Below are 25,708 nucleotides of genomic sequence, written 5' to 3'. Positions count from 1 at the left end.
TTCAGAAGCATTTGAAAACTCTGAGAAAGGAAAGTGTGAGCTACAAATTCACGCTGAAAGCTCCTCTGGGAGTTGTCTAAGTGTGCGTATGGACTGTGCCACTTGCCCATCTCCACGCAGCCCGGTGTTATTATCGATGACCTGAAACTTGATTCGACTTGAACAAAGGGCAGCGCTGCAGCGACACGAACTGCTGCGAACGGCGGCGCAAGGTGAATTGATGACGCAAGCAAACTACGTCAGGTGGTGGCACCAGGTGCGCTGATGACGTTCCCCTCGTTATGAGCCGTTATCGCTGCTTAGCGCCTTATCGATCCGCGTCGAACGATTATGAATCATGATCAACCGTGCTACGGCGGCAGGCCGTATCTTCAACGCGACCTGCAATGGGGGCAGAGAGCAGCGAGGGCTGATAGCTTCGTCAGCGCTGTGTTCTCGCCGCTTATAGTTCGCGTTGAAGCGAGATGCAGTGCAAAGGTGAATTCGCTCGCTGCTGCAGGCCCTATTACAGAGAAGCTGCATATGTCTAGCCGATTCCTCCGTCCATCCGTGTGTCCCCTGCACTCTGAAACCACATCCCGCGAATCTCCATGAGCATGCGCGCGATAAGAACAGAGACAAGTCGCTGCGACCGCTCTGAATGTTATCTTCCGTCTATGTATGAAGCGCATTACTATTTCCGCGTGATGTTATCAGTCGCGGCGGTTGCTCCGAATATGATCATCTTATCGACTATGTTATGACGCACGACTTCAATGGCCATATAGAAAACGTGGGATGGTGGTGCTCCTCCGCTCCTATTGCAGTGTCGCAATGCATAATAAAACGCCATGGTGTACCCACCAATCATCGGCTTTAACGTCGGCCTAGAGCTCCCCGACACCTAGTGGATTGTATCCTTCCTGTTGGAACGGTTTGGAATTGAGTGCTACGCGGATGTCAATGTGCTCACCCCGCGTCACCGGTCGTGTATAGATTTAACCTTTGAGAAGAACGTGTCTAGCACAGCGGTACAAGCGATCGCGGTGTACCACAGCGACTCCAAAGCTATGGTCACTGTGGCACTGAATGAGCCAAAATAAAGACGATAAAGATCGCGAAGTTACGTGTACGCCTTTATTCAATCAATATAGTAATCCAATATCAATGAAAATAAATCAATATGGTGGTCAATATAGACGTCCAAACACAGCTTCGCTTGTCGTCCTTGTTCGCAGAGTTGAAGAACAATAAATTTTTCATTAAAGCAATCATCATTCGGGACGGACGGGTGGTTTTCCTCGTTCAGTAAGCATAGAAATGCTTACGCCTTTAAAAATCGCGAGAAACGCTTGTCAATACAGCAATGATGATCAAACTTGTTCCAGCCTTTGCTGTTTTCTTTTCAAGACATTAAAATGAGCTTCAGTGCTCTCTTTAGATGTAATTTTCGAAGCTTTTAAACACAAAGAAATACGTGCATTTCAGACAGCTAGTTTTTGTAGAGTTACAAAGAAACAGTGTGCCGCTGTTAATGCTGAAACGCAAGAGCTCAGGCGAACGCCGCTTTCATCAGCTGCATTCAGCATTACTGTAGTGGTTGGTGCTAATGTGCGCTGCTTACAGTAGGCTACAGTCCTTCACGTTGTACGACGAAGTTGTTTTCGGTGAAAATCTAGCTAAACGAGCAATTCGGGGCGGCATTTTTTTTCTTTGTTTTTATCTGGTTCAAACCGAAAACACCTAACCTTACATATGACCACGACATCGTAGAAATAGCAATTCCAGCGATGGCAGCTGCAGTTTGTGACGTCATGCGCAAGCAAGGCGGACAAACCTCTCAATTTACCTGCGTCCATTGACGCGCTCTCATGAAACTGCTTCTATTGTCTGAGACGTGTGTGAATGGAAATCAGTTGGAAAAAAAATGTCATACATTCTTTTACACCTAGTCACCAGTCTTCTAGACAAGGCAGTTTTTGTTCAGTAATGTCATTGTCTGGATTAACAAAAGATGATTGAGTGAACTAATGTAAAAATTGGGGATTAGGTCGCACTTATGTATCTGTCCTCGTTGTTGTGTCAAAACTGACTTTTAATTAGGCAATTTTTATGAATGTGCACATTTTCGCCCTTAAGGATACTAGCCATCTTGTGACGTCACAGGCTGACTGGGAGTTGTATTGAGGAATGTGCAACAAAGGTGTCACTGCTTCTTAATATACACGTTTCACTCTCATGTTGTGAACAATTCCTCTGAACGCCCAGTCTTTTTCCACAGGTAAAGATCAACCACATTGTATTAAAAAAATAACAGTGATTCAACTTAGAAAGTAGCTACAAGAGCCACGACATCCTAACTGCAATAGATACTTTAAAATCTGCAACATCAAAACGACACACTCCGCTGGAGTTCTGGCACGTAATTCCTAAAATGGAGGTTTGACCTTCATTTTTTTTTGTTTAATTTTCAACGCATCACCACTCATTTAAATAAGCTTTATTCTACATAGGTGGAATAGAGATTCTTGCAAAGACAATTAGCATGCAATCGGTTGTGATATGATCGGTGTGCGGAATATCTATGGTGGTGTAACCAACGTAGGCATGTCACGTGGTACACGAGTTTCGCTTCACTCTCTTCCTACCATGGCTGCAAAAGTCTTTCTGCTTTATGCTAACCATATCGGTGCTAGCTTTTCATCATAATTTCATCTTCAGCAACGACTAGTGTCAACAACCCTTAATTTGAAACGCCATATTGTTCTCAAAACAATAGTAAAAAAATAATAGGAATAATAAAATATTTATGCACCCCTAAGTGGTTCTGCCGTCAGAGTGAGTCAGCGATACTCAGAAGCTAAATTGTCATGATGTCCTAATTCGCAGAAGTACAATAAAATTATCAAGCCCTACACGCGAAAATATTTCGCTCCTGCAAGAATAATAACCGACCTACATTTTTACGAACTCCAACTGAAAAGTGAAATCGCATTGCCCTGACGAAGACGCCTCTTGGTCGAAACGTTGGTTTGGGCCTTAGGCTGCCATTGTTCATACACTGTGGATCACCTTCACAAACAGCGTGGGACAGGGATCACACGTATATTCATAGAGAGACAGACAATCTTGTTCCCTTTTATTTTATTTTCTCTGCACACGTTCTTTTTTTCTTTCCATAATACGGGGGTAGTCAACCAGGTATCATCATCGTAATCATCAGCCTATATTTATGGCCACTACAGGACGGAGGCATCTCCCTGCGATCTCCAATTACCCCTGTTCTGCGCCAACCGATTCCATCTTGCGCCTGTGAATTTCATAATTTCATCACCCCGTCTACTTTTCTGCCGTCCTCGACTGCGCTTCCCTTCTCTTGGTACCCATTCTGAAATTATAATGGTCCACCGATTACCCATCCTACGCATTACATGGCCTGCCCAGCTTACATTTTTTTCTCTTCATGTGAATTAGAAAATTAGCTATCCCCGTTTGCTCGCTGATCCACGCCGCTCTCTTCATGTCTCTCAGCGTTACGCTTGACATTTTTCGTTCCCTCGGTCTTTGCATGGTCCTTAACTTGCTCTGGAGCTTCTTTGCTAACCTTTCAGGCGACTTCCTTGTGCTGTTCAGCCCCTTTTTGGCCTGATTGGAGAAAGTGGGTGCTACAATGGAAGCGGCCCTCTCCTTTCGCGGCTCTGCCTTTTTTGAGGCGGTTCGGTGACGCCGACGCCGACGCCGGATCGTTGCAGCAGCCTCCTTGTGTGTCGAATTGTCCCGAACCATTTGCTTGAGAACAGCGACCTCTTTCTTGATGCGAGGGCAGTCCCTAGACGAGGCAGCATGGGAACCATTACAGTTGCCGCACTTTAGGACAGTAGCCCGGCACGTCTCCTCCGCATGAGGTTCAGCACAACGGGGACATAGTACCGAGTTTGGGCAGACACCCCTGACATGTCCAAGCCTGAAGCACAGATGGCATTGAAGAGGCTTTGGTATGAAGGGTATGAAGGAATTTGTCTCAAGAAGAATGGCCTGCGCTTCCAAGCCAGCAATCTCCCACAGAACTACAGATTGTCAAGCCCGCTCGGGAGCGTGCTCCTGCTGCTGATGCCACGCCTAAAGCAGATCGTCAAGTCCTTTCAATGCTGCGTCCCCTCATAGATGCCATTCGAGTGATTCTGTCGAACCTTGGAACTACGTCTGCTCAAAATGCACTGAAAGTACTGGACGCCTTAAACCCAGTGCTTGAGTGCCTCGAATAGAGACATGGCCAGCCATCGCCCATCGTTTCGAGAGGAAGTCAAGGCAGCGTCAATCATACAATGGAACGCAAGAGGACTAAAATCACGCCTTTCGGATTTTCGTCAGTATATATATACTCATTTGTTCCCAGTCATTGTCATATGTGAGCCTAATGTGTCAAAACCAGTCAGATTATCGGGATACGAAGCTGTTATATCCGCAACAACTAATGCATGCAGCAAAGTCATCGTTTTTCTTCGTCAAGAACTGACATATGTTCGCCAGCCGATTCCGCCTCATGATAAAAATCAATACGTTTGCCTAACAATTAAAAAGGGCAAACTCATGTTTACACTTGTTGGCGTTTATGTATCGCCTTCAAGTGTTTTTGATCCCAAACGATTAACGAACATCTTGTCTATGTGCCCTGCCCCATATGTCATCATCGGAGATTTTAATGCGCACCATATAGCATGGGGAAGCGCAAGAACAAATGCAAGAGGGCAAAGACTTGCAAACTTCGCCTGTAACCACGGCCTTTCACTCCTGAATGACGGCAGCCCAACGTTTATACGAGGCGTGAATTATGGCAGCTGTCTTGACCTAGCTTTCGTCTCCAGCAGTTTCACAAGATATGTTAAATGGTTTTCGGATATCGAGACACACGGGAGTGATCATATTCCCACATACCTTGTCATCAAAGGAATGTCCAGTCCCACCCCACGGAACACCATTCGATTAATTGACTGGACCACTTTTACTTCCACCATGGAGGATGCTTGTCGAGAGGGCCTGTCCTCTGGATTAGAGGAAGCAATCAAGTCTGCAATGCTACACGCCGCGCGCACGGTCACGGTTTCGTCGAAGCACACGGAATTGGATATAGAGTTGGAGCGACTTCGTGCACTCCGTCGTCGTGCGGAGCGGCGTTACCGGCGTACAAAATCCATCGAAGACCTTAGGACAGCCATACGACTACAAAAGAAACTTCAACGTCGCATGGATAGATTGGCATCTCGACGTTGGCCAAGATTTTGCCAGTCACTAGACCCCCGAAAGCCACTTTCCCACATCTGGAGAACCATACGTGGTCTACGTTCCTTCCCTGAAGAACGCTTCCCATTCAAAGCGCTGGCGCTCTTCCAGGGGCGGCTAGAGGCTGATGTTGCAGAAGACTTTTGTGCAAGGATCGCTGGCCAAGCAACCGGTCCAGGCTTTCGAGCCCCCAGTCACATCCCTGTTTCACGTGACGGCCGCATGGATCTTCCTTTCATAATGGAGGAACTAGAAGCGGCTCTTGCTCTATGCAGGCGTTCTTCATCCGCGGGACCAGATGGAATATCCTACCGCGCCTTGAACAACCTGAGTGATGGCGCACGGAGAGAACTGTTACATCTTTACAACTTATCTTGGCAGGATGGCATGGTTCCCGAAGAATGGAAGATAAGCCGCTTGGTCCCTCTCCTGAAGCAAGGCAAGTCCCCACTTGAACCCACCTCATACCGCCCAATAGCGCTGGCCAGCTGTGTGGGAAAGATAATGGAAAAGATGATCCTTACCCGCTTGGAGTGGTACCTGGAGCACTACAACATGTTACCGAATTGCATGGCTGGTTTTCGTCGAGATCGCTCTTCAGTAGACAGTGTTGTTGATCTCGCTACGTACGTCCAGCTTCAAAAGTCACGCAAAAGATTATGTGCAGCTTTGTTCTTGGATGTCAAGGGGGCATACGATAACGTATCTCACGAGGCTATCCTCGATGCTCTTGAGATGGTTGGTCTAGGTGGTCGAGTTTTCCAATGGATCTCTCATTACCTTTTTATGAGATCTTTCTTTGTCTGTACCGGTGATGGTAAAACCGCACTACACTACACGTACCGAGGTGTTCCTCAAGGCGGTGTACTAAGCCCTACCCTATTCAACCTCACACTCATTGGTCTCGTTGATCATCTGCCAGCAGCGATCAAGATATCAATGTACGCCGACGACATATGTATATGGACCTCAGGTGTGAAACGTCCTCAGATACGTGCAAGACTTCAAAAAGCTGCTACTCTAATAGCTATATACCTCCGCAACCAAGGTCTTGAAATCTCGTCAGACAAATGTGCACTGATGGCGTTCACTCGCAAACCAATGACACCCTACGCCATATCAATAAATGGCCAGTTAATTTCTTATGAGAAGACTCACAAATTTCTTGGCATAATCATTGATAGAGATCTCTCATGGAGCCCCCACGTGACCTACTTGAAGAAGCGTCTGACAGCAATCTCCCAACTTTTCAAGTTTCTGGGAGGAAAGACTTGGGGAATGTCAGTGCATGCAATGTTGGAATTGTACAGGGCTCTTTTTCTGGGCTTCTTGAGATACAGTTTGCCCGTACTGACCAACACCTGCCAGACCAATCTCCGTGCTCTACAGGCTATTCAAGCTCGGGCTCTCAGGGTTTGTCTTGGTTTGCCAAAATGCACATCGATAGCAGCGACTATTGCGATTGCTCGGGACCAACCTATACAAACACACATTGCGGTAGAAGTGTTGAGAGTGCACATTAGGCACGTTTCCCGTGCCTGTTCCCACCATCTGGCAACACTACCGTCAGAAAGGCCGCAGGCAGCATTTTGTACTACGATTTCGGAGTATTCCACCTGCCTCCCGTCAGGCTTCACCCCCGCAACTAAGCCATCGATTCCTCCATGGTGTTTGGCTCGACCCGCAGTGCACCTCACCGTACCAGGAATCAGGAAAAAATCTGATCTGTCATCACCTGCTCTTAAACAACTAACTCTGCTCCTTTTGCACGAGAAATATGCCGAACACGTACATATTTATACTGATGGATCGACAACTCTCCAGTGTTCCTCTGGAGCCGTGGTCTTCCCAGCGAAAGCCACCACCATCAGTTTCAAGACATGTCACCCAACGACACCGATGGCCGCGGAACTTGCAGCCCTTCGCGCTGCACTTCGTCTCGTCAGCCAAGAGCAACCTCGAAGGTGGTCAATATTCAGTGACTCGAAGGCTGCACTGCAATCTTTGCTATCGGCCCTGCGGCGCGGACCACACGAACAACTGGTATTTGAGATTAGAGAACTCATTCATACCTTAACTGAGAAAGGACACCACGTGACATTTCAGTGGCTTCCAAGTCACTGCGGAGTCATAGGGAATGAACACGCTGACAACGCTGCTCGGTCGGCTCTTCAAGGGGACGAAGAGGAGCCGATACCGTTATTAAGGACAGATGCCGCTCGAAAACTTCGAATGATCAGCCGTGACATCACGTTCTCCTTGTGGAACGCTGGAAGTTTTCACGACTACCGACTCCACAATCTTGACTACTCTCTACGCCTTTGTATTCCAGCTGGACTCTGCCGTCGCGAAGCTACCCTGCTTTGTCGACTATGGCTAGGGGTGGCTTTCACCAAGTCTTTCGCTTACCGAATTGGATGGGCCGACGACGCCACGTGTGAGGACTGTGGTAACGAGGAGACTTTTCAACACCTTCTTTGTGACTGTCCTCGATATAATTTACAGAGACAATCACTCGCAACCGCGATAGCGCGCTTTGACCAAAGACCTCTCACAGAGGAACTTATTTTACAATACCGCCATCACAAGCCATCGCAGCAGAGGGCGACGAGGGCACTGTTGCGGTTTTTGAGGGCGACAGGATTGGACAGGCGGCTGTAGCCTGAACAAATGTTGATAGTGTGGCAAGTGTCACTGTGCTGTGCGATGACAGTATTCGGTGCCAGTGACCGATGGTGACTGTGTGTCTAGGCTCCTTCCTTTCCTTATCTCTACTTTGTTACCACTTCACCTCCCCCTCCCCTCTCTCCCCAGTGTAGGGTAGCCAACCGGATCTTTTTCTCTGGTTAACCTCCCTGCCTTTCCCCTTTCCTCTCTCTCTCTCTCTCTTTGCTAACCTCGAAGTTTCTTCCACGTATGATAGCACCGGTGGAATGGAATGATAGCACACTTATCTTTTCAGTGACAGTGGTAAGCTCCCAGTCAGAATCTGGAAATGCCTGCCATATGCACTCAAGCCCATTTTTATTCTTCTGTAAATTTCCTTCTCGTGATCAGGTTTCCCCGTTAGTAAGTGACCTAGATAAACGTACTAGTTCATGGACTGGTAGAGGCTGACTGGCGATCTTGAGCTCTTGCTCCCTTGCCAGGCTATTGAGCGTTATCTTTGTCTACTGTACACTAATCTTAAACCCCGCTCTTACATATTATGTTAAGGTCCTCAATCATTTGTTGCAATTGGTCTACAGTGTAGCTAAACAGGGCAATGCCTTCTGCAAACCGAAGGTTGCTGAGCTATTCGCCGTTGATCCTCACTCCTAAGCCTTCCCAATTTGATAGCTTGAATGCTTCTTCCAAGCATTCGGTCAATAGAATTGAAGAGATTGTGTCTCCTTGCCTGATTTTTTTTTCTTTACAGGTATATTTCTACTTTTCGTGTGGGAAAGCAGGGTAGTTTCCAGTGGCGACCTGTCCGGGTGCAGAGATTCTTAGCACCCTCTGCCGCATCGCAGGTCTGATCACCGCCGGCAAGCTGCGCCGTAGCCGCTGGGGTCTGAGGGTCACTGCTAATTGTAAGACTCATGAAGGAGGTTGTGGGTGAATACTGCACAAGGGAGGCCAACTCCTGTTCTGGTGAGGGAGCGCCTTTGTTGAAGCGTAGTGGGCCTTCCTAATACGGTTGTACCTGGACTAATATAGCCCCACTGGCTCTCGGCATTTTTCTTTTGCCGGTATGAGACACCACTTCATGCCTGTAAATGCAGTATACTGGCGGAGGATTCGAGCTTACGATGTTCAGCTTAGAAGCCCGATGTCCTACCTCAGCTCCACGCCACCGCCTCACTCACGTAGTTCCACATGGAACACTTCCAATCAGACACTTCCAAAAATATATATATATATATACTGCAGTTAACCATATAGTAATATATTTCACTTGTCCTCAAGGAGCAATGAAAGAAGCGAAAGTGTGCAACGTCAAGAGATCCATGCCAAATCAAAAGAAATAACATACTATCCGGGTCCCTATAAATATTCATCGACTGCAACGCCACTTTTTCCTATAGGGATTCAGGTAAAATACTTAATGGTAGGCAGAGTCGAAAAACGGCATTGATTCGAGGAGCATTTTCGAGTACGGCTATCTGTTACGCTATCCCTCGACACCTTATTATTTTCTTGTTTCTTCTTTTTAGGCTCACTGCTGGAATGAAAGCAAAGGTTGCGAGTTTGTGGGCGCCATGGACGCTCTCCTACACCACTACGAAGAAGAATGCGAGTTCCGCTTCCTTCAGTGTGCAGTAACCGGAGAGACCGTCCTGCACAAAGACCTACCGGCCCACTGCAAAGACGGGTGCGTCGGTTCTGGTGCCGAAGCATATTTCGCGTGCTCGAACCAAACGATCGCTCAAGACACCGCGCCCTCGGCCGAATACATCAAAGATACCATGGAGAAATTAAAGAAGCAACTCGAATACTTCCGCGAACGTCTCTCCGAAAACCAAGATCGGATAAGCAACCTCAGCGAAACGTTGGCGACGCAAGAGCTCAAGTTGCAAGAACTGGAACTCCTGCGAGCAGACGGTGGGCGCCAACCGAAGGGCGGCTTCTCCCGCGCGCTCCGAAATGTTGTGCGGCGAAGCTTCCGCGAAGTGCGCCGCGCCGTCTCGAGTCGGCCGCAGCCGCCGAGAGAGAATGCCGAATCGGTCGAGCATCTCGTCGACACAGTCGCTATCGAAGGCAAAGCGTGTTCGTGGGAGTACGAAGGTTTATTCAAAGACGATGCGGAGTTGCCGCAGAGTAAACCGCTCGAGTGAAAGCCTTTCTGGCGCAAGTGCACAATCCTGAGGCGGCCAGAGTGGCACAATGCGTCACAGAAAATCAAGTTACAGATTTCAATTGCAATTACCGCATTCGAAAATCTCATTGATCACAGTTAACGATTACTTCCTTACGAAAGTAACTGATTAATTACTAAAAAAAAAGGTAATAGTTTACTTTTCGTTACTTTCCTGCCAGAGTGAGTCACAAACACAGTGAATAAATTGAACTGCCAGGGCTCTCTGAGTGCGTCCTCGGCATCCAATCACATGCTTTTTGTGTTTGCCTAAAATTCCTTTAAACATTTTTTTTGTTGGTCATCTCCTATCGTTTTTTAGGAAAGCATCCGCAGCAACATTGAAAATCTGCTCGATTTGTGCGCTACAGAGAAGGGCTGTGTTGTAACGTACCAACAACCTGCGCGAACAATTTTGGTTGCCTTTAGTCAATACCGCGATGCTTTCGGACGGGTCCCTTACCAAGCGCAGCACTTCAGTGTTTCTCGGCCTCTGAACAGGTTCTCCTACTAGGGCCAATAAAATGCTGCAAAAATCGTCCGTAGGCGATTTGCTGGCATCAGCGTCCGAAGTGGCCATTGCTATCGAGGAATGACAGCGTCAGTTCAATTTATCAACGAAAAAATCTGGTGTAGATAGAATTTTGGAAATGCAGCAGCCGAAATTCGATAGACACGTAATGCAAAAAACGTTGGCGTAACTAAATTTATGTTCACGTTAAAGAAACCCCAGGGAGTTCAAACAACCCTTATAGCAGGATCGTAGTTCTGGCAAGTAAAACCCCATTATTTTTTAGACATCTCAAGGAGAAATTGACCAGAACCACAAATCACATCGAGACTTGCATTGTCATTTCAAATTATTTTAAGATTGCCACCGTTTCACCCGGGTCAGCCACGGCGGATGATACTCATGGGTTTTAATTACATCTAGAAAACTACTAATATGCTCTGGAAAGTGTATACCGGCCCGTCTTATTATCTCGAAAGCAATAGAAGCCAGCCACACGGGAGCACCACAATCGCCCGCGTAATCATCTCGTGCCGAAGCCAACTGTGTGTTTTTGATGCGTCTGGCATATCCGGCACGTGCCATGTCTCGCATATTTCCCTAGTGCTTTCATCGTGCTGTGCAACGCTCTGTGTTTGACGGCACCACATTCGAGATCCGCCCACATTTTGCGGTCCTTTCCTTGTAGCGACCAACAAATAGACCTTGTGCCACATTACACCCCCGCTGCAAGATCTGCCCACATCGTAACACGGCAGGTTCTAGCTGAAATATTTGTTGTAGTGCAAATAAATGTACTCGTCGTGCCGTTGCCAGCGTAATAGCACCGTCATCGTCTTTGCCGCTGCGTCACACACACGTTCCCATTACACACGCAACTGCTCGCCTTGCACAAGCATATTCGAATGTCTTTTTATCAAAGCCCCAATATATGCTGGTCAGCCGCCTAGCTGTTCAGTAGTGCGCACAGCACCGTTCCAGCAGCGAAGTGGGATATGCATATTTTTTTCCGCTTTTTGCGCATTTACAATAACTATACCACATTCAGAAAGTAATTTTCAAAATACACATATAAGCTTATGCTACACTGAAAGGAGCACTGTTGAGTAAGCAGGGCACTACAGGGCCTGTTCTGCGGTCGTGTAACCAAATACAGCTATACACTTTGACAGCCGTATCACTAGCTGACGCCGACATCAACGTAACTGTAGTTCGGTCCCGAAGTACAGCCAAGTTAGAACACTTCGCGTCAAGAAAGGCCACGAGGAACGAAGAGAAGTTTATCTGGGCGTTACCGGACGTAACGACAAGAACAAAATCGCAATAGCTGCGATGTTTTAGAAGAACTTCATTTCAGCAAAAAAACTATACTAACACTGCGTCACAATGATGGCACAGTTCCACAAGGACGATAACATATACAAACTACAAAGCACTGCATACATGGCACGTTTCGTAAGGAGTGTCCGAGTCCACACTCACTAACATGTAATCACATAGACATACGGAAACGCACAGTTACACAAACTAATTCTCACATTAAACAAAATGACCAATACATACAGTGTAAACAGTGGTTATGTACAATGATGGTGCGACACAGACACGTTACATAATTTCGAAGTGATGCTATGAGACGATTATATAGAAAAACTGCGTTAAGAAAGCGCTTATTTAAACAACAGACGATACGAACACTGAGTCACATTCATGGAACAATTCCACCAGGACGATAACATGTACAACAAACGAAGGATTGTTGACAAGGAAATTTATTCACCCGTAGGCACGCTTACAACTGTGGTATGAACAAAAAGTACATATAAAGTACATCACATGTAATACATCATACTTGATGTAAGCAAAACAGATTAACAAATGAAATAATAAATGGTGTATACTTGACACTGGCTTTGCCACACACAACATCAACAACAAAACTCATTACCGCATCCACACAAAAGCATTATTGTCAGCCTCGAATTTATGAAAGGTGTCCGGGGCACATACAGATACAGTCTGAACTCAGGCAACAGAATTGAGCACTATTCTGGATGTAGAAAGACTTTGCCTTGGGAGACGGTTATGTACCGCGTAGACCAGCGGCGAAGAAACTCGGCTTCACCGAGTTTGAACAACTGTTCTTCAAGATGACCCCATATTATCACCCGAAGTTTCCGCATTCTGGGGTACATTGCTCTATTTGACTGCCGAGATCGTTCTGCGATGTTACGGAAGCACCACAAAATGTAGCTAGCGCTGTAGTAGACGAGGCTCGCAAACCGATCTCGGCGCTGTGGTGACCGCACGATGGATATTCCGAACATTCTTGCAACTAGCTTCCAGAAGGTGCGTGCTACAACGCAGTCCTTTACTACATGCTCGTTGGTCTCTGTTTGTGCGCCATATATGCATTTATCATTCGCCACCATATGCCAGCGTTCAAGCCTGTCTCTTGTAGGTAGAATGCCCCACTGATATTGCCAATGAAAATCCTTCACTTGAGAGGGCAAATCAGGTGAAAGCACAGCTGTCCATGTTTGTGTAGTAGCTGTCCGTGGAAGTACAGCTGTCTCATACAACATTTCACAAAGCCTGGAAACTGGTGTCGCACGCCACTTTGTAATTCTTAGTTGTACAAGCTGGCTTTGCAAGCGCGCAGCCGCCGCATACTGCGGTGCTGGCGTTACCGCCGTCGGAAGCAAGTTGCCTGTACTCTACGGCATAAGCGTTCGACGGTAATGGCCCAGCCAATACGCGGCACGTTTTCGAGAAGCAGACACTGTACATGAATTAAGACTGCCGGCGCAGTTACAGCAGCAATGGCCCAAGGCATCACGCAGAACTTGCACATTCTGTCTGGCTGGTGCAATTGGTTTTGAACTAGTGCTTCCTCAATATACTAAAGAGATGTAATATTTCTGCAGCAAGTATTTAGAATTTTGTTGGCGGCAACCGTCTTTTATCCAAAAGTCTCCTTCAGAAGCAACCTAATTTAAGCAAGGAAGATATGTCATAGAAATATGGACTGACGCTATTTGGTCGGAAATAGTCGAGGCAGAAGAAAGGTCACTTGTCATATGTAGTGGGTGGGCCGTTTCAAATAATAAAAGCTGTACAAAGTTTCTAATTTAGGCTAAAATGGTGTGGCTTTTCTGCAACGCCCTTCAGAGGGCAAGGCTGTCTACAAATATCTAAACGTGGAACCCTGGCGCTGCTATTGTTAAGCTAATATGACAAGGATAAGTATACTCAGTTTCAGTAGTTCCTCGCAGAAGTGTGGAAACTACAGGCTTCTTCCACCAGTCAGGAGAACGAACACGTCTTAAACGTTGCCTCTGGCGCCCAGTCGCCCTCTGGCGACGACTGCTGCAGCGTTAAGGCTGTTTCACATGGCGCGATTTTCAGTCAGCAACATGGCGATTTCCGTCGCTGGGCGACCGCCGCGACATCGTGGGCTCTCCACGACTGTATTCCAACAAGTTGGTCGCGCCATCGCTCAGTCGCAGTGATCGGCGCGATGTAGGAGGGGCAATGTGTGTGACGAAACAAAGCACCGTCAAAATAGGCGCTTTCCTGTTTTACCACGCGTTGGTAGCTCCGTGGAGCAATGTCGCAGGCCAGTTTTAGCGATGTTTTAATAGGGCGTACCCACCAGCGTTTGCAGCTTAGGAGCTTCATTAACATTTTTCTTTTCTTCCGCTTACAAAATTCGTTTAAAAAGAGAAGCTACACGCTATCCAGGTCGGGAAAAGGACGCTGCTTCAACATAACGCAGTACCCACTTGATCGCCACCTTCGTCAACCTCTTCGTCGCTACAAACTGCGCCAGCTGCTCATACATGCACTCAATAGTAGCTTGTTTCTTTTTTTGCGAAAGCAAATACTCATCCAGGAAAAATAGTTGTGGCTCCCACAATAACAACAAAACTAGAGTGCACTAAAGGGAACCACTCCACGGACGCCGCACGAGCCGCACGCTCATACTTGCGGTGTTGTGCAGCGCCTCACTCATCGTATCTGCAAGCTGTCGTAAAGTCTCAACGCCTTTGAACGTTCAAAAATTGTGTACCTATTCTATTATGGAATAAAAATAGCAAAATTCGAATATTTGAATAGTTTGGCTTGTATTTTTATTTAACGATGCAGGCATGGATACTTCGTGAGCAGGGGAAAACCTTGCGCATAGCTGCGACGGAAATCGCGCTGCCGCAAACGCATGTGAAAGCTGTCGGCGAAAATTGCTCTGCGACGTGCGCGGCAGAACGATTTTTTTTTTTCGCCCCACTCGCGCCATGTGAAACTGCCTTAAGCGGCGATAGCATCTACGCCGTCTCTGCAACTTCGCAGCGAGATCAGCTGTTGCGACAGCAGTGATAGAACATTCGCTCCCTACGTTGGCTGACACCAAAAAATAAGAAGGTGCTTTTCTTCCTTTACCTTTTTTGGAGGGGGGGGGGGGGTGCCGTTATGGAACTGCTACGTTTATGAAACGGCTGTATGACGCTATTACATGACCGTAGGGACAAGCAGCCGGCGTCGGGTGCGGATCCCGCGCCTTGTAAGTGACCGCTAGTCACGTTGTTGCCAGTAATGCGTTAGCATTAAGTGTGACAAAGTGGGAAAACAAGCGTATGTGCGTAAAGTGTGGGAAGGCGGTCAAATGGTAGAGGTAGAGAGCGTATGGGAGAGCCTATAAGAGCCTGTATGTGTGTGTATGCATATCTACACAGACGAGGCGATCATTTTTAAGAGAGAGAGAGAGTAAATGTTTATTTTGAGCAAGCGCAGTGTACGCCCTAGGTGGGCAGCCTCCTTATTCCAGGTAGCCGCGGGTCATGGCCAGCTCCCGTGCCCATTCGATCAGGCTGCGCTGTTTCTTCAGGTCCAGGTCTGTTAAATCTGCCTGTTACTGCTCCTCAGTAAGTGTTTGGGTGTCTACTGTGCCATGTTTTCGTACACACCACCATACCATATGACATAGGTTGTCTGGGACATCACAGTGCTTGCAGATGCATGAGTGCTCAGATGGGGAAGTACGGTTCAGTAAGCTACCTTGGACGTAGATATTGGTCTGCAGTTTCATTCTCTAAGTGTTACTGCTTCTGCCCTAGTTAGGCTGGGGTGAGTAGGCGGGTAAGTCCTGTCTAGCCGGTAGTGTTGCAGAATATTTGTGGATTCTTTCCGGACTTCATCTTTCCTTCTTAGCGCGTCCTGTTAGCTTACCGAAAAATTTTTATAATGGTCTATTGGAGATAACGTAATTGCAGTCCTCCAGCTGGATTATTCGGAAGGGCCGACATTACGTGCACAATATACCAAAACACATAAACAACTTATTAACGTAAATGAGTAATTAGCTCCTCAATGAATTATTTCATGGCATATATTGCAACTCGCGGATAGTAGCCGTTGAGTTTGCAAGGCGTTTCCAACTGGAATGAATTTCAAGAAAGACACTATGTGGAGGATATGTGGCATAACATTCGTCGTAAAAATTCACTATTGCGCCATTGTTCCACTCACTCTTTTAACAAGACCTTGGAGCTCAAAAGTAAGTGGAATGCCTATGTATTTCGTCCCACACATCGGCAAATACTATCGCGAAACTGCTGTCGTCCTGAAGATTCATATAAAGTGGATGCATATATCGTGTTGTAAAGTCGCCGGCTACAATTCGTAAATAGTAATATGTGCCGTACTTTAATTAAACAGTTCATTATTATTTTTTTCTTAAGTGGTTGAACAAGTGTTTTGATTTCTCGTGCTAGCAATTTCCCCCTCTTTGAAAAAAGAAAAATCCAACTCAAGGTCAAGCATTATGCCACCTGCCCCAACCGATTTCTTAAAATTCCGGAAAACTTAAAAGTCATCGCCCCTGTCAGCTCCAGACCGCCGTCACTTGCACTTCTCTCCTCGAAGAGGCAGGACGTGCAGTGAGTGAGCTCCTGAACAACAATTTGCGATGTGGTGAAAGCGGTTTAAATCTTGCATCCGGGACTTCAAAGAGGTGCAACGTAATGCTGACGCATTTTCTCTCAAATTTACAGCTGAATCGTCAATAAGTATTGTTGTTGTCCTCGTCGCGTGGTGCCACTTGAACACAACTTACGCAAAGAAAGAAAAAAAAAAGGAACATCGGTCAGGCATAGCGGAGAGTATACGCGTGCTATGTCCTGGATATAATGAAGTGTCTGAAAAGCCCCGCCATAGCGTAGTAGTTACCTGTTAACTAAAGAAGAACTCGGAAATTCTTGGGAACATTTCAAACATTGAGAAACCAGGCCCCTAGAATTTCCGAAAGTTGTGAGAATTCCCTCATTGAACTTTGACGCCTTTGATGCATCAGTTTTGCTCGCTTCTGCATAGTTCTGCCCTTTCTCATTTCTTGTTTTGTTTTCTTGTATTTCTTTTTCCTTTTTTGATGGGGTAATCTTTCAGAAAAGAATATGTCCCAACTATTTGATGAGTCTATTGACCTAACCCTGTGCGAAGCACTTTAATAACAGAAAGCTCGTCGTAACCCTATGGTGCCCAATAATTGTTTTTGTATCGCTTTCAAGACCGTCCGTATGTGTTCATCGACGACGCGATTCGTCTGACAATATGAACGTTTTTCGTAGCGGTACTTCGAAACAGTTGCAGTCGTGGCTACCATCGTCATTCACGTGGTGTCACGTTATAGTCCGACACAACAAAGCAATTAATTAAATGTAGCCCTCTGGCAATGAGTAAAAGAATACGAGGACGTACTCAAAGAATACCGAGAGAAAGGAACTGAGCGAATCCAGATATACTATATACTGCCAAGACGCGTGACCCGTACGAGAACCATCACCGTGCCCGAATCGTATAGGACCAGCCCTCGGGCCGTTCTCTACCGGACAAGATCGACCGCGCCAAGGCTGTGCTCCTAGAAAGAAAGGAGCGCAAACAAAAGGACTCCCGTTTCGTGTCTCGCATGAGATCTCGCCCTGACCCTCGCTGTCTGATAGCCCATTATCGAGGGCCCAAATAAGGAACTCGCCCATAGGGAGCTGTGTATGCAGTATACGTCTTTGCTGTGACCATGTGTACTATCAGCCTAAATTCAAATGCGTCACTCTAGTGCGTTGTTGCGTTTTCGGGTTCACCCGGATTTGTAACCGTGACTTAAATATGGACTGCAATATACGCACTGGCGACTACTCCTTGTTTCAAAACCGGCTACACAGCGATTGCATGTCCCACTTCTACGTAATTACGCATACCGTTATCTTTCTGACCGGTTGCTTCCTGTTTGCGTTTCAATTTATACCGATGATACGTTAGACAAAGAGAACGCTGCGCCAATGAAAGTCCCAGAGGAATTCATCACCATGTAAAGGACACGCCATTCTCTCATATTGTGTAACATTACCATACGTTCCAGTGCCATGCTTTGTTTTCTCTTTCTTTAGCTTTTCTGTCCAGAGACAAAATGTCGTAATAAAGAAAACCAAAGGGGAAACTGAAGGCTATACTACCCTGACAGGGGCTTCAGTGTTAGAAAGTACAGCTATTTTATCCCGGCACCATGACGAGCCCACGCGAGAAATGTCGCAGCTATAATATCCTATCTTATAGTACCATATATCATAGATTATGATGATGATGATTATTAATATTATGCTACATCAAGAATGCCACTCGTTGTCTAAGCGAAACTTCCTTGGATCTTCGCAATACACAGACTGCGTTGATTATCATTAGGCAGGTGCCTACGTGTGTTTCCAGCTTCCGTGACATGCGCAGGTTGTCGGTATATTCTGGGTGTATTTCGAGCTACTGCAAATGGCATCCCATATACGCACTAACTGTAGGTGTACCGATTATGACGATGATGACGATGACGAGGACGACGATGACGATGGTGATTTATCGGCATCCCCTTCGAAACGGGGCGGTGGCAAGTAGTCACCTGGCCTGCTTGTACCAGCTGACTTGTAGCGTGCCACACCGTGGGCGATTCGCGTAATCGACTTGCTGGCGCTTTTCTATGTCGGCGCGTGCCTGCCGCTCGTGCGTGCGCCTACATGAAGTATACGAAGCCTGCGTATGTGCAACGGTTGTTGCTGTCGCACAGGCTGTGCTGCAGCTGTTGATACGCAAGCAAAACGTGTTGTGTTACGTTCGTGCGTCTGATGTGTCATGCGCTTCTTGCTACAGACGAAGAACAGCGAGCTGTCAGCGACCGACTTCAGCCAAGTCATTAAATAAAGCTAGTAGAATATATTGGAAGGTGAAAAGACCTATGGCGTTCAGTATAATCAGTCCACGCTTTCACCAGCTCGAAATTTCGGTGAGCAAGTTATGCACGGATAGTTGGGTAAGGTTATTTCAACAAATTCCTAATTTATTCATTCAGGGTTCGGCTTCCGCGGCGCGCGGGCGTGCAATCGTGTGAAGACCTTTCGTATGTTCTTCGCTGCGAGCTAAGCGCGGAAATAAAATAATTACGCGGAACGCGGGCCGAGAAAAACGGCCGATTTGACTGTTTCAAGACGTATAATGCCTGTTTACCCATTGAAAGTCCATAACCTGGCACATAACCTGGCATTAACTAGCTCGCGAACCGGAGAGCCAAGTCAAGAGATTTATGCTTTGATTCGTTGAGGGTGTCGCGCCGGCGTGGCCGATAAGCGTCCCGAAGGAAAGCGTCATCGTCGACGGCGGTAACATCCTTCCGTCGTCTGAATAACTTATCTATATGCACGTTCTCCTTTCCGCGATAGATATGGAACAGCGAAGGCAAGACGTAACGGTCTACGACTTAAGAAACGCCGACGGAACTTCCGGGTAGTGAAGAACAGGCCTGTCGATAGTCATTCTGGCACGCTGTCAAGAAGGAGCCACCGTAGACTATATAGTACGGGGTGCGAGTGTCTTGCCGAGGTGTCAGGCCTTCTGTCAGCCGTCTGCTTCGAGATGCCTTCCACAGTGATTCTCGTTACCTGCGTCCTTCTGCACGCATCGGTACTGGGAGAACGCGTATCGCTGTCCGCTGGTCAGAACACGGTATCCGCTGGCGACGAGTGCTCGCCGAAGCCGCAAGGAAGGAACATCGGCGAGCGCGCGACTTGCACGTTCACGAGCAGCGTCGATGTGGACCCGACGAGAATCCCGGCCGAGTTGCCCCTGGTCAAGTGCAACTGCCCGGGCAGCCTGTGCAGTTCCAAGGGCGACTACCGTTGTCAAGAGGTGAGGAGCACATTTCGTGTGGCCTATCGGGGCGGCGCCAGCGGCTTGGAGCTCGCCAACGGGACGGTGCAGCTGACCACTTCGTGCGTTCGCGTCGTTAGCCACTCGGCCCCCGCTGGTTACGTAGGCAGAATCAGGACGTCCAACGTCGACAAAGAGCCGGTCTAGAGAGAGCATCGAGCTCCAAGGTTTCGAACCGACTGGAATTTCGACTCCGATGGCGTGTCGTTGCAAGTTCGTGCGAGTTCACGTTGGGACATCTAGAGTCGCTAGCTTCAGAAATTGAACCCCCTTCCCCCCTTTCTGGATGGAACTCACAGAAATCGAGGATGTCGACCGGCAAGACTTTTTGAGTGACGCCTCAACACCCGAACTTCGTTATTTTTTTTTTATATCACTCAGAACAACGGCTATGTTTATACAACGGCGTTTAGTTATCACATTTCCTTGTAGGTTTACGCTTTTCAGTATGACTTGATTCGGGCAAATCTTCACAGGGACGCAGACGTTGGGAATCCAGTGAGCTAAATTTTCAAACAAAACGGGAATTAACATGAGGTAGGCCTCCGACTTTCAAAATATTGAACAAGAAGTTAGAAAGAAGCCTGATTAATAATTACAATGCTGATGTAATCCCCCGTCCGATTACTATTTTTCTGATAAGATGTATTTTATTATTTTAGTAATCAATTAGATATATGTTTTTACCACAAATTTATAGTAAATGATTTTTTTATTATTTATTTATGCACTTTATATTTCATCGCTCTGTTTCCTCTCTAATCAAATTTTTCGACGATACGTGCATTCTTACTGATTACTCTAATTTATCTTTTTTTATATATAATTCCTAACTGGCCGATATCTTTTGATACAATTCAGTTTCTTCCAAGGTTTTCTTTCCCCTTTTTGGTCTTTTGTTATTTGCTCATTTTCAAACAGCCAACAGCATATTGCTATCGCTTGTTACTCGCTTTATGAGAAAAAGGAAAGTGAATGTCTGGTAACGTTTCACGGAATAAAATCTGCAAACATTGTTCCCTAACACTGAACTGCGCGGCATATAGCTGTACAAATTAAGACATACACGAAGAATTAAAGCAGGATCACACTCACAACTTGACACGTGTGTATGATAATTTTTTCTTCGTCGGTCTCTTAATATAACTAAGCGGTGCAACTTCGAATAGACTATGAAGAGATACAGGATGTTTCAGCGAACACTTCAAATGTTGCCTGTGACGGACATCACAATTCTAGTTCATGAGCTGGTCTACTCGAAGCGGTGGACAATACTTGCACAGCAAAATTGAGATGTAAAATCAACTAATAAATAAAAATTCACTAATTAACTTTTAACTAATTACACTATGGCCCATATTGCAATTTACAAGTTCTAGCGGTGGGGTCCACAAGGCGGATTCACTTGGAACCAATTGTCAAGATGACACCAGTTTCGAGATATAAATTCCCGAACTTTGCGGAGAAATGCATTGGCGTTCCAGTTAATTTGTTAACAAAACGTAGTTTCATGCACTGATGCACACAAGTAACGGGAAAGCCAATGCATTTCTCAGCAAAGTTCGCGAATTTCTATCTCGAAACTGGTGTCGCCCTAAGAATTCGTTCCAAGTGGATCCGCCTTGGGAACTCCACGGCTAGAATTGGTAAATGGCAATATGGGCCAACATGTAATTAGTTAAAAACTTAAGTAGTGAATTTTTAATAATATGTCAATTATGCATCTCAATTTTTTTTTTTTTTGCAAGTATGGTCCGCCGCTTCGAGTAGACCGACTCATAAACTAGAATTGAGCTACCTGCCACAGGCAACCTTTAAAAAAATCTTAAAGTGTTCGCTGAAACACCCTGTATATGCCTAGCCCCGACGCAACCGGTGAAAGAGTCTTCACGCAGAAGTGGACGTTGTCATGATTTTCCCTGGGAGGTGTATTGGTTTTCCCAGAAAAAAAAAAATTTTTTTCTCACCCTTCGATATAGCGCATCTACGTACTCTTCTTACTCGTAGTGCTCACCTTTTTTTTTTCTCTTTTTTATGAATCCCCTCCTCCTTGGTCTATATTATGTGGCCACCGTACATCGAAACAATCAAGTTTGCTGAAACCAAAGCGCTCCCTTAAAAAATAACGAAAAAGAAACACTGACGCTATAACAAAAGTTGTCCAAAAGTTGTATAACAAAAGTTGTCCAATTCACTGTTGATACCCCACGATGCTTTTAACCTGTTCGAACAACGAGGTATCTGTGGGATTTGAGCGCAATTTCCAAAATAAGAAACAGAAAGAAAAAAGGACAGCAGCGACATTGTCAAAAAATTTATTTTGGGGAAAAAGTAAGTGTGCCCATCCCCAAACTCAATTTCCAAAGATAATAACACGAAGTATTTTTATTTATTTATTTACTTATTTATTTGTTTACACACGTAAGCGCCAACCTCTGTGGAGCGAACTTTCGCGAACAACTTTGTGCAGCGGCAACACCATCGCGGAGCACCGCCGTGTGTTCTTTATGCATAAAAAGGTGAGGCGTGCAGACAGGACACAAGAGAAGTGGACAACACCAACTCTTGTATCCTGTCTGCAGCCTCACCTTTTTATGCATAATGAATCCTTACCATCTAGCTCAGCTTTCTGTCGTTCTAAGCCGTGTGCTCGTCGCCCTACGATCTCTGCAAGAGCGGCCGAACACCGCCGACCCCCTTGTCACCAGCCGTGGCGGCGACCACGACCGCAACGCATTGTGGTCACTGTGGCCAGACCAGCTCGACCAACACCAACTGTCGGCTCGACTCGGGCGACCGACGGAAGCCAGCGGCGGTGCTGAACGACGTGACTATGCAGCGCTGTATATAACCTCGGCATGCTCCAGTCGTCTGATAAATACTCTTCGAATGCTCTTGAATAACCTGCACACTCCGTCAGCGCGAAGTGCAACGCAAGTGTTGGATGGTCTCCATTCAGTAATTGCAACTCTTGAGTAAGCATCGTGGCTAACCCGCATCATTCTATTCGCAATGAAGTCAAGAAGGCTGGGGTTTAGCCTAACGATATACTGTCACGCACTGCTGCAATGCACTGCTGAGGCCCACCGACTCCTTCGTCTTCACTGGTGACTTCACCAGCTACGGGGAAGCACCAAGATTGGCTTCAGACAGCATAATGACGGCAGCCTAACGTATCGGCGGAGCACTTGCTTGGACTTGACTGATTTCCAGGCGTTTTGCTGCGTGCACACACAGTGTTCCCTCTATCCCGCTTTCCTCTTTCAGTTCTTTCCCAAGTATAGGGCAGCAAAGCGAACACTCGTCTGGTTGATCTCCCTGCCTTTGCTCTCTGTGCTACCTCTCTCTATTTGGGGCCGTCAGTTTTTGTACGTGTGCAAGTATTTACAGTGGTTGACCGCAAACAATCTCAGACGCACGCCAACACATTGTGTTATTCGTGCACGTAAATATTTTACTTGTCACGCGAAAGAAGCAAGAAGCGGTGCGATGCTTCGGTGGACAGCCGACGCGCGGTCAAACTAGCACGTACTGTGCTCGAACTGCTGGGGAGCGCGTCGGTCGAGTGGAATGACCTGGAAAAGAGAACGCGCGCCACCCCATCTCGGAGGCTATGTCGGTAATTACGGACTTCGCGGTGGCGCCACCAGGAGGCGAAGCGCGTGCAGAGAGAAGCGCGAGAAAGGAGCGTGGCTGCAGTACCAGCCTCATGCATGGCGCGTTTGGACTATTTGGATACTTTAGCAGTCAAAGTATATAAGGCATGGGCCTACGATTTTACTAATGCTGTTATATCAATAAGATACATGTTCCTTTTGTGCTTAACACTCAAGAGACAACCAACGTATGCAGAATGTTTTGAAGACAATGTCTTCTTTGGTAACTTCACACGGCTTTTGCGTATCTGACTATCTACACAGGTGACCGCTTAACAAAAGGAACAACTCCTTTACTATAGAACGTCGTAGCGAGTCGCGAAATTATAAACATAAACTAGTGCGCGGCCAGTACAAGCTACAATTTTTCAATACTAAAGTCCGCGTGGGCGAAAGTGTAACAGCTATTTCGTCATCTCCCTTATCAGTCCACCACCTACTACCTGCCTAGCACCGAAGTCAAGGCCGCAGATATCCTGACTGCAAACTAGTTTCGGTTCCACTAATTTGGAGAGGTAATTAAGAGGCTCGTCTGCAGAGAGAGAGTCAGCTTTTATTGATGCCAGCAGTCACAGGGGGTGAACGCAAACTCCCTCCGCCTAGAAGACGGCCGAGATCCACCGTGTCTCAGCGGCTGCTTCGGCTAGCCGGACGAGCAGACCAGGTCTCGCTGGTCTGAGCTTAGCAGCAGCGCCTCCCACTGCTGCCGGCTTTGAATTTTGCGGCCCTCGAAAGGAACCGCCTTCGAGCACGCCCATAGAATATGTGGCAGATCCTCTCTACCCTTACATAATTTACATTGATCATTATATTGCCCTAAGGAGAATCTGCTGCAGGCCACCTGATTAGGTTAGGTTAGGATACCGTGTTAGGATTAGGCTTGCAGGAGGCGCCAGGCTACCGCCTGTTTTTTGGTTAGCTCTGGATGAGCTGGTGGGTACCGGGTAATTCCCAGCCGATACAATTCGGTGATTTGTTTGCAACTGACGATGCGGTCTTCTCTCGTTTTCGGCTGGACTGGCAAGTGAGCCTGCGGTAAGTCCACGAGCTACGTTGTGAGCTGCCTTGTTGCGAGGGAGAGAGGAGTGCGCGGGCACCCAAATAATTTGGCTCGTCCCGCGACGATCCTCTGGCGAGATGCGTTTTTTTTTGCGAAATTATTAACTTCACGATAATTCTAGCTGTGGTGGAGGCAACCGCTAGTGCTATTTCTGATTCCTCCGCAAGTTCGGGGTGGTCCGTTTTCACGGTTCCGCTCGCTATGGGTTCTCCGTCCGCGTCTACCTCTACGACGGCCATCCCTTTGCGTTCTTCATATTCCGCGACGTCCACGTACGCCACGCCCTCTACATCACGCTATTTTCGCTCAATGTGGCGCGCCCTTGCCCGTTGTCACTCCTTGTGGTGCTCCGGGTGCATGTCCTTTGGCAGTGGAGGAATTTTAAATGAAATGCTGAGTTTCGTGCCGTGTTATGCTTCGTAGTTCTGCTTCGTAGAATGGGGCGACACATTCTATCGCCTCCAGAAAACACTCCAAGCCTCGAAACCATGATAACAATCATGCCCCATTTAAGTCATCTTGTAGCGCTTTTTTATGCAGTTATCGAAGCCTTGACATTTGATAAGAGCCCTCCCCCCCCCCTTCACGCCCACTTTGCTTCTCGTTTTTTGTATCGCCTCAGAAGTCCCCAGGAATAAGAGCGCCCATACCTGTGGGCTCATCATTTTCTTGTGTCCCAGACGTTTTTCGGCATCAGAGGTTGTGCAAACGAAACAACGTCATCCTCCGGGATGGAGGATGACTTTGGGCCAAACCAGGGCCAAGCCAAGCGTTTGGCCCTTGTCGCCCACCACAGGCTGCATCGAAGACAAGGGACCGCACTGGCCCTTCCACTGTCGCCCTTGGATGTTCCGACAACTCAACGGTTCAAGAAATGGAATCGCACAGCGATTTCAGAATTGCTGCGCATCGTCGCTTGAAGAGAAAACACAGGAGGACATCAACAGACAGTGAATCGTTGCCCAGGCAGGACACTGGTAAGCAATCATTCACTGTTGCTTACGTCCCTGCCACAACAATTAACGATCTTAGCGCCTTGAACAGGAAAATCTTAACAGAGTATTTTGAACGAATTGCTCCAGGCCAAGTCAGCGAGATCAGAATTAACGCACAGAGGAACATCCTCTCGGTTGAAGTGAACAAGT

At 47.0% G+C, this 25,708-nt stretch overlaps 1 protein-coding gene across 1 annotated transcript; it reads left to right on the top strand.

Moving 5' to 3' along the window:
* Positions 1–19,467: 19,467 nt before the first annotated feature.
* On the top strand, positions 19,468–20,932 carry LOC142558160 (uncharacterized). Its single transcript, XM_075670321.1, has one exon. It carries the CDS (start codon positions 19,554–19,556, stop codon positions 19,992–19,994), a length of 441 nt encoding a protein of 146 aa, XP_075526436.1. The 5' UTR covers positions 19,468–19,553; the 3' UTR covers positions 19,995–20,932.
* Positions 20,933–25,708: the final 4,776 nt, after the last annotated feature.

The sequence above is a fragment of the Dermacentor variabilis genome, chromosome 9 (assembly GCF_050947875.1).
Source record: "Dermacentor variabilis isolate Ectoservices chromosome 9, ASM5094787v1, whole genome shotgun sequence".
Taxonomy (NCBI): Eukaryota; Metazoa; Arthropoda; class Arachnida; order Ixodida; family Ixodidae; genus Dermacentor; species Dermacentor variabilis.
The sequence above is the reverse complement of the archived record's forward strand: the minus strand, read 5'-3'. Positions and strand labels throughout refer to the sequence as shown.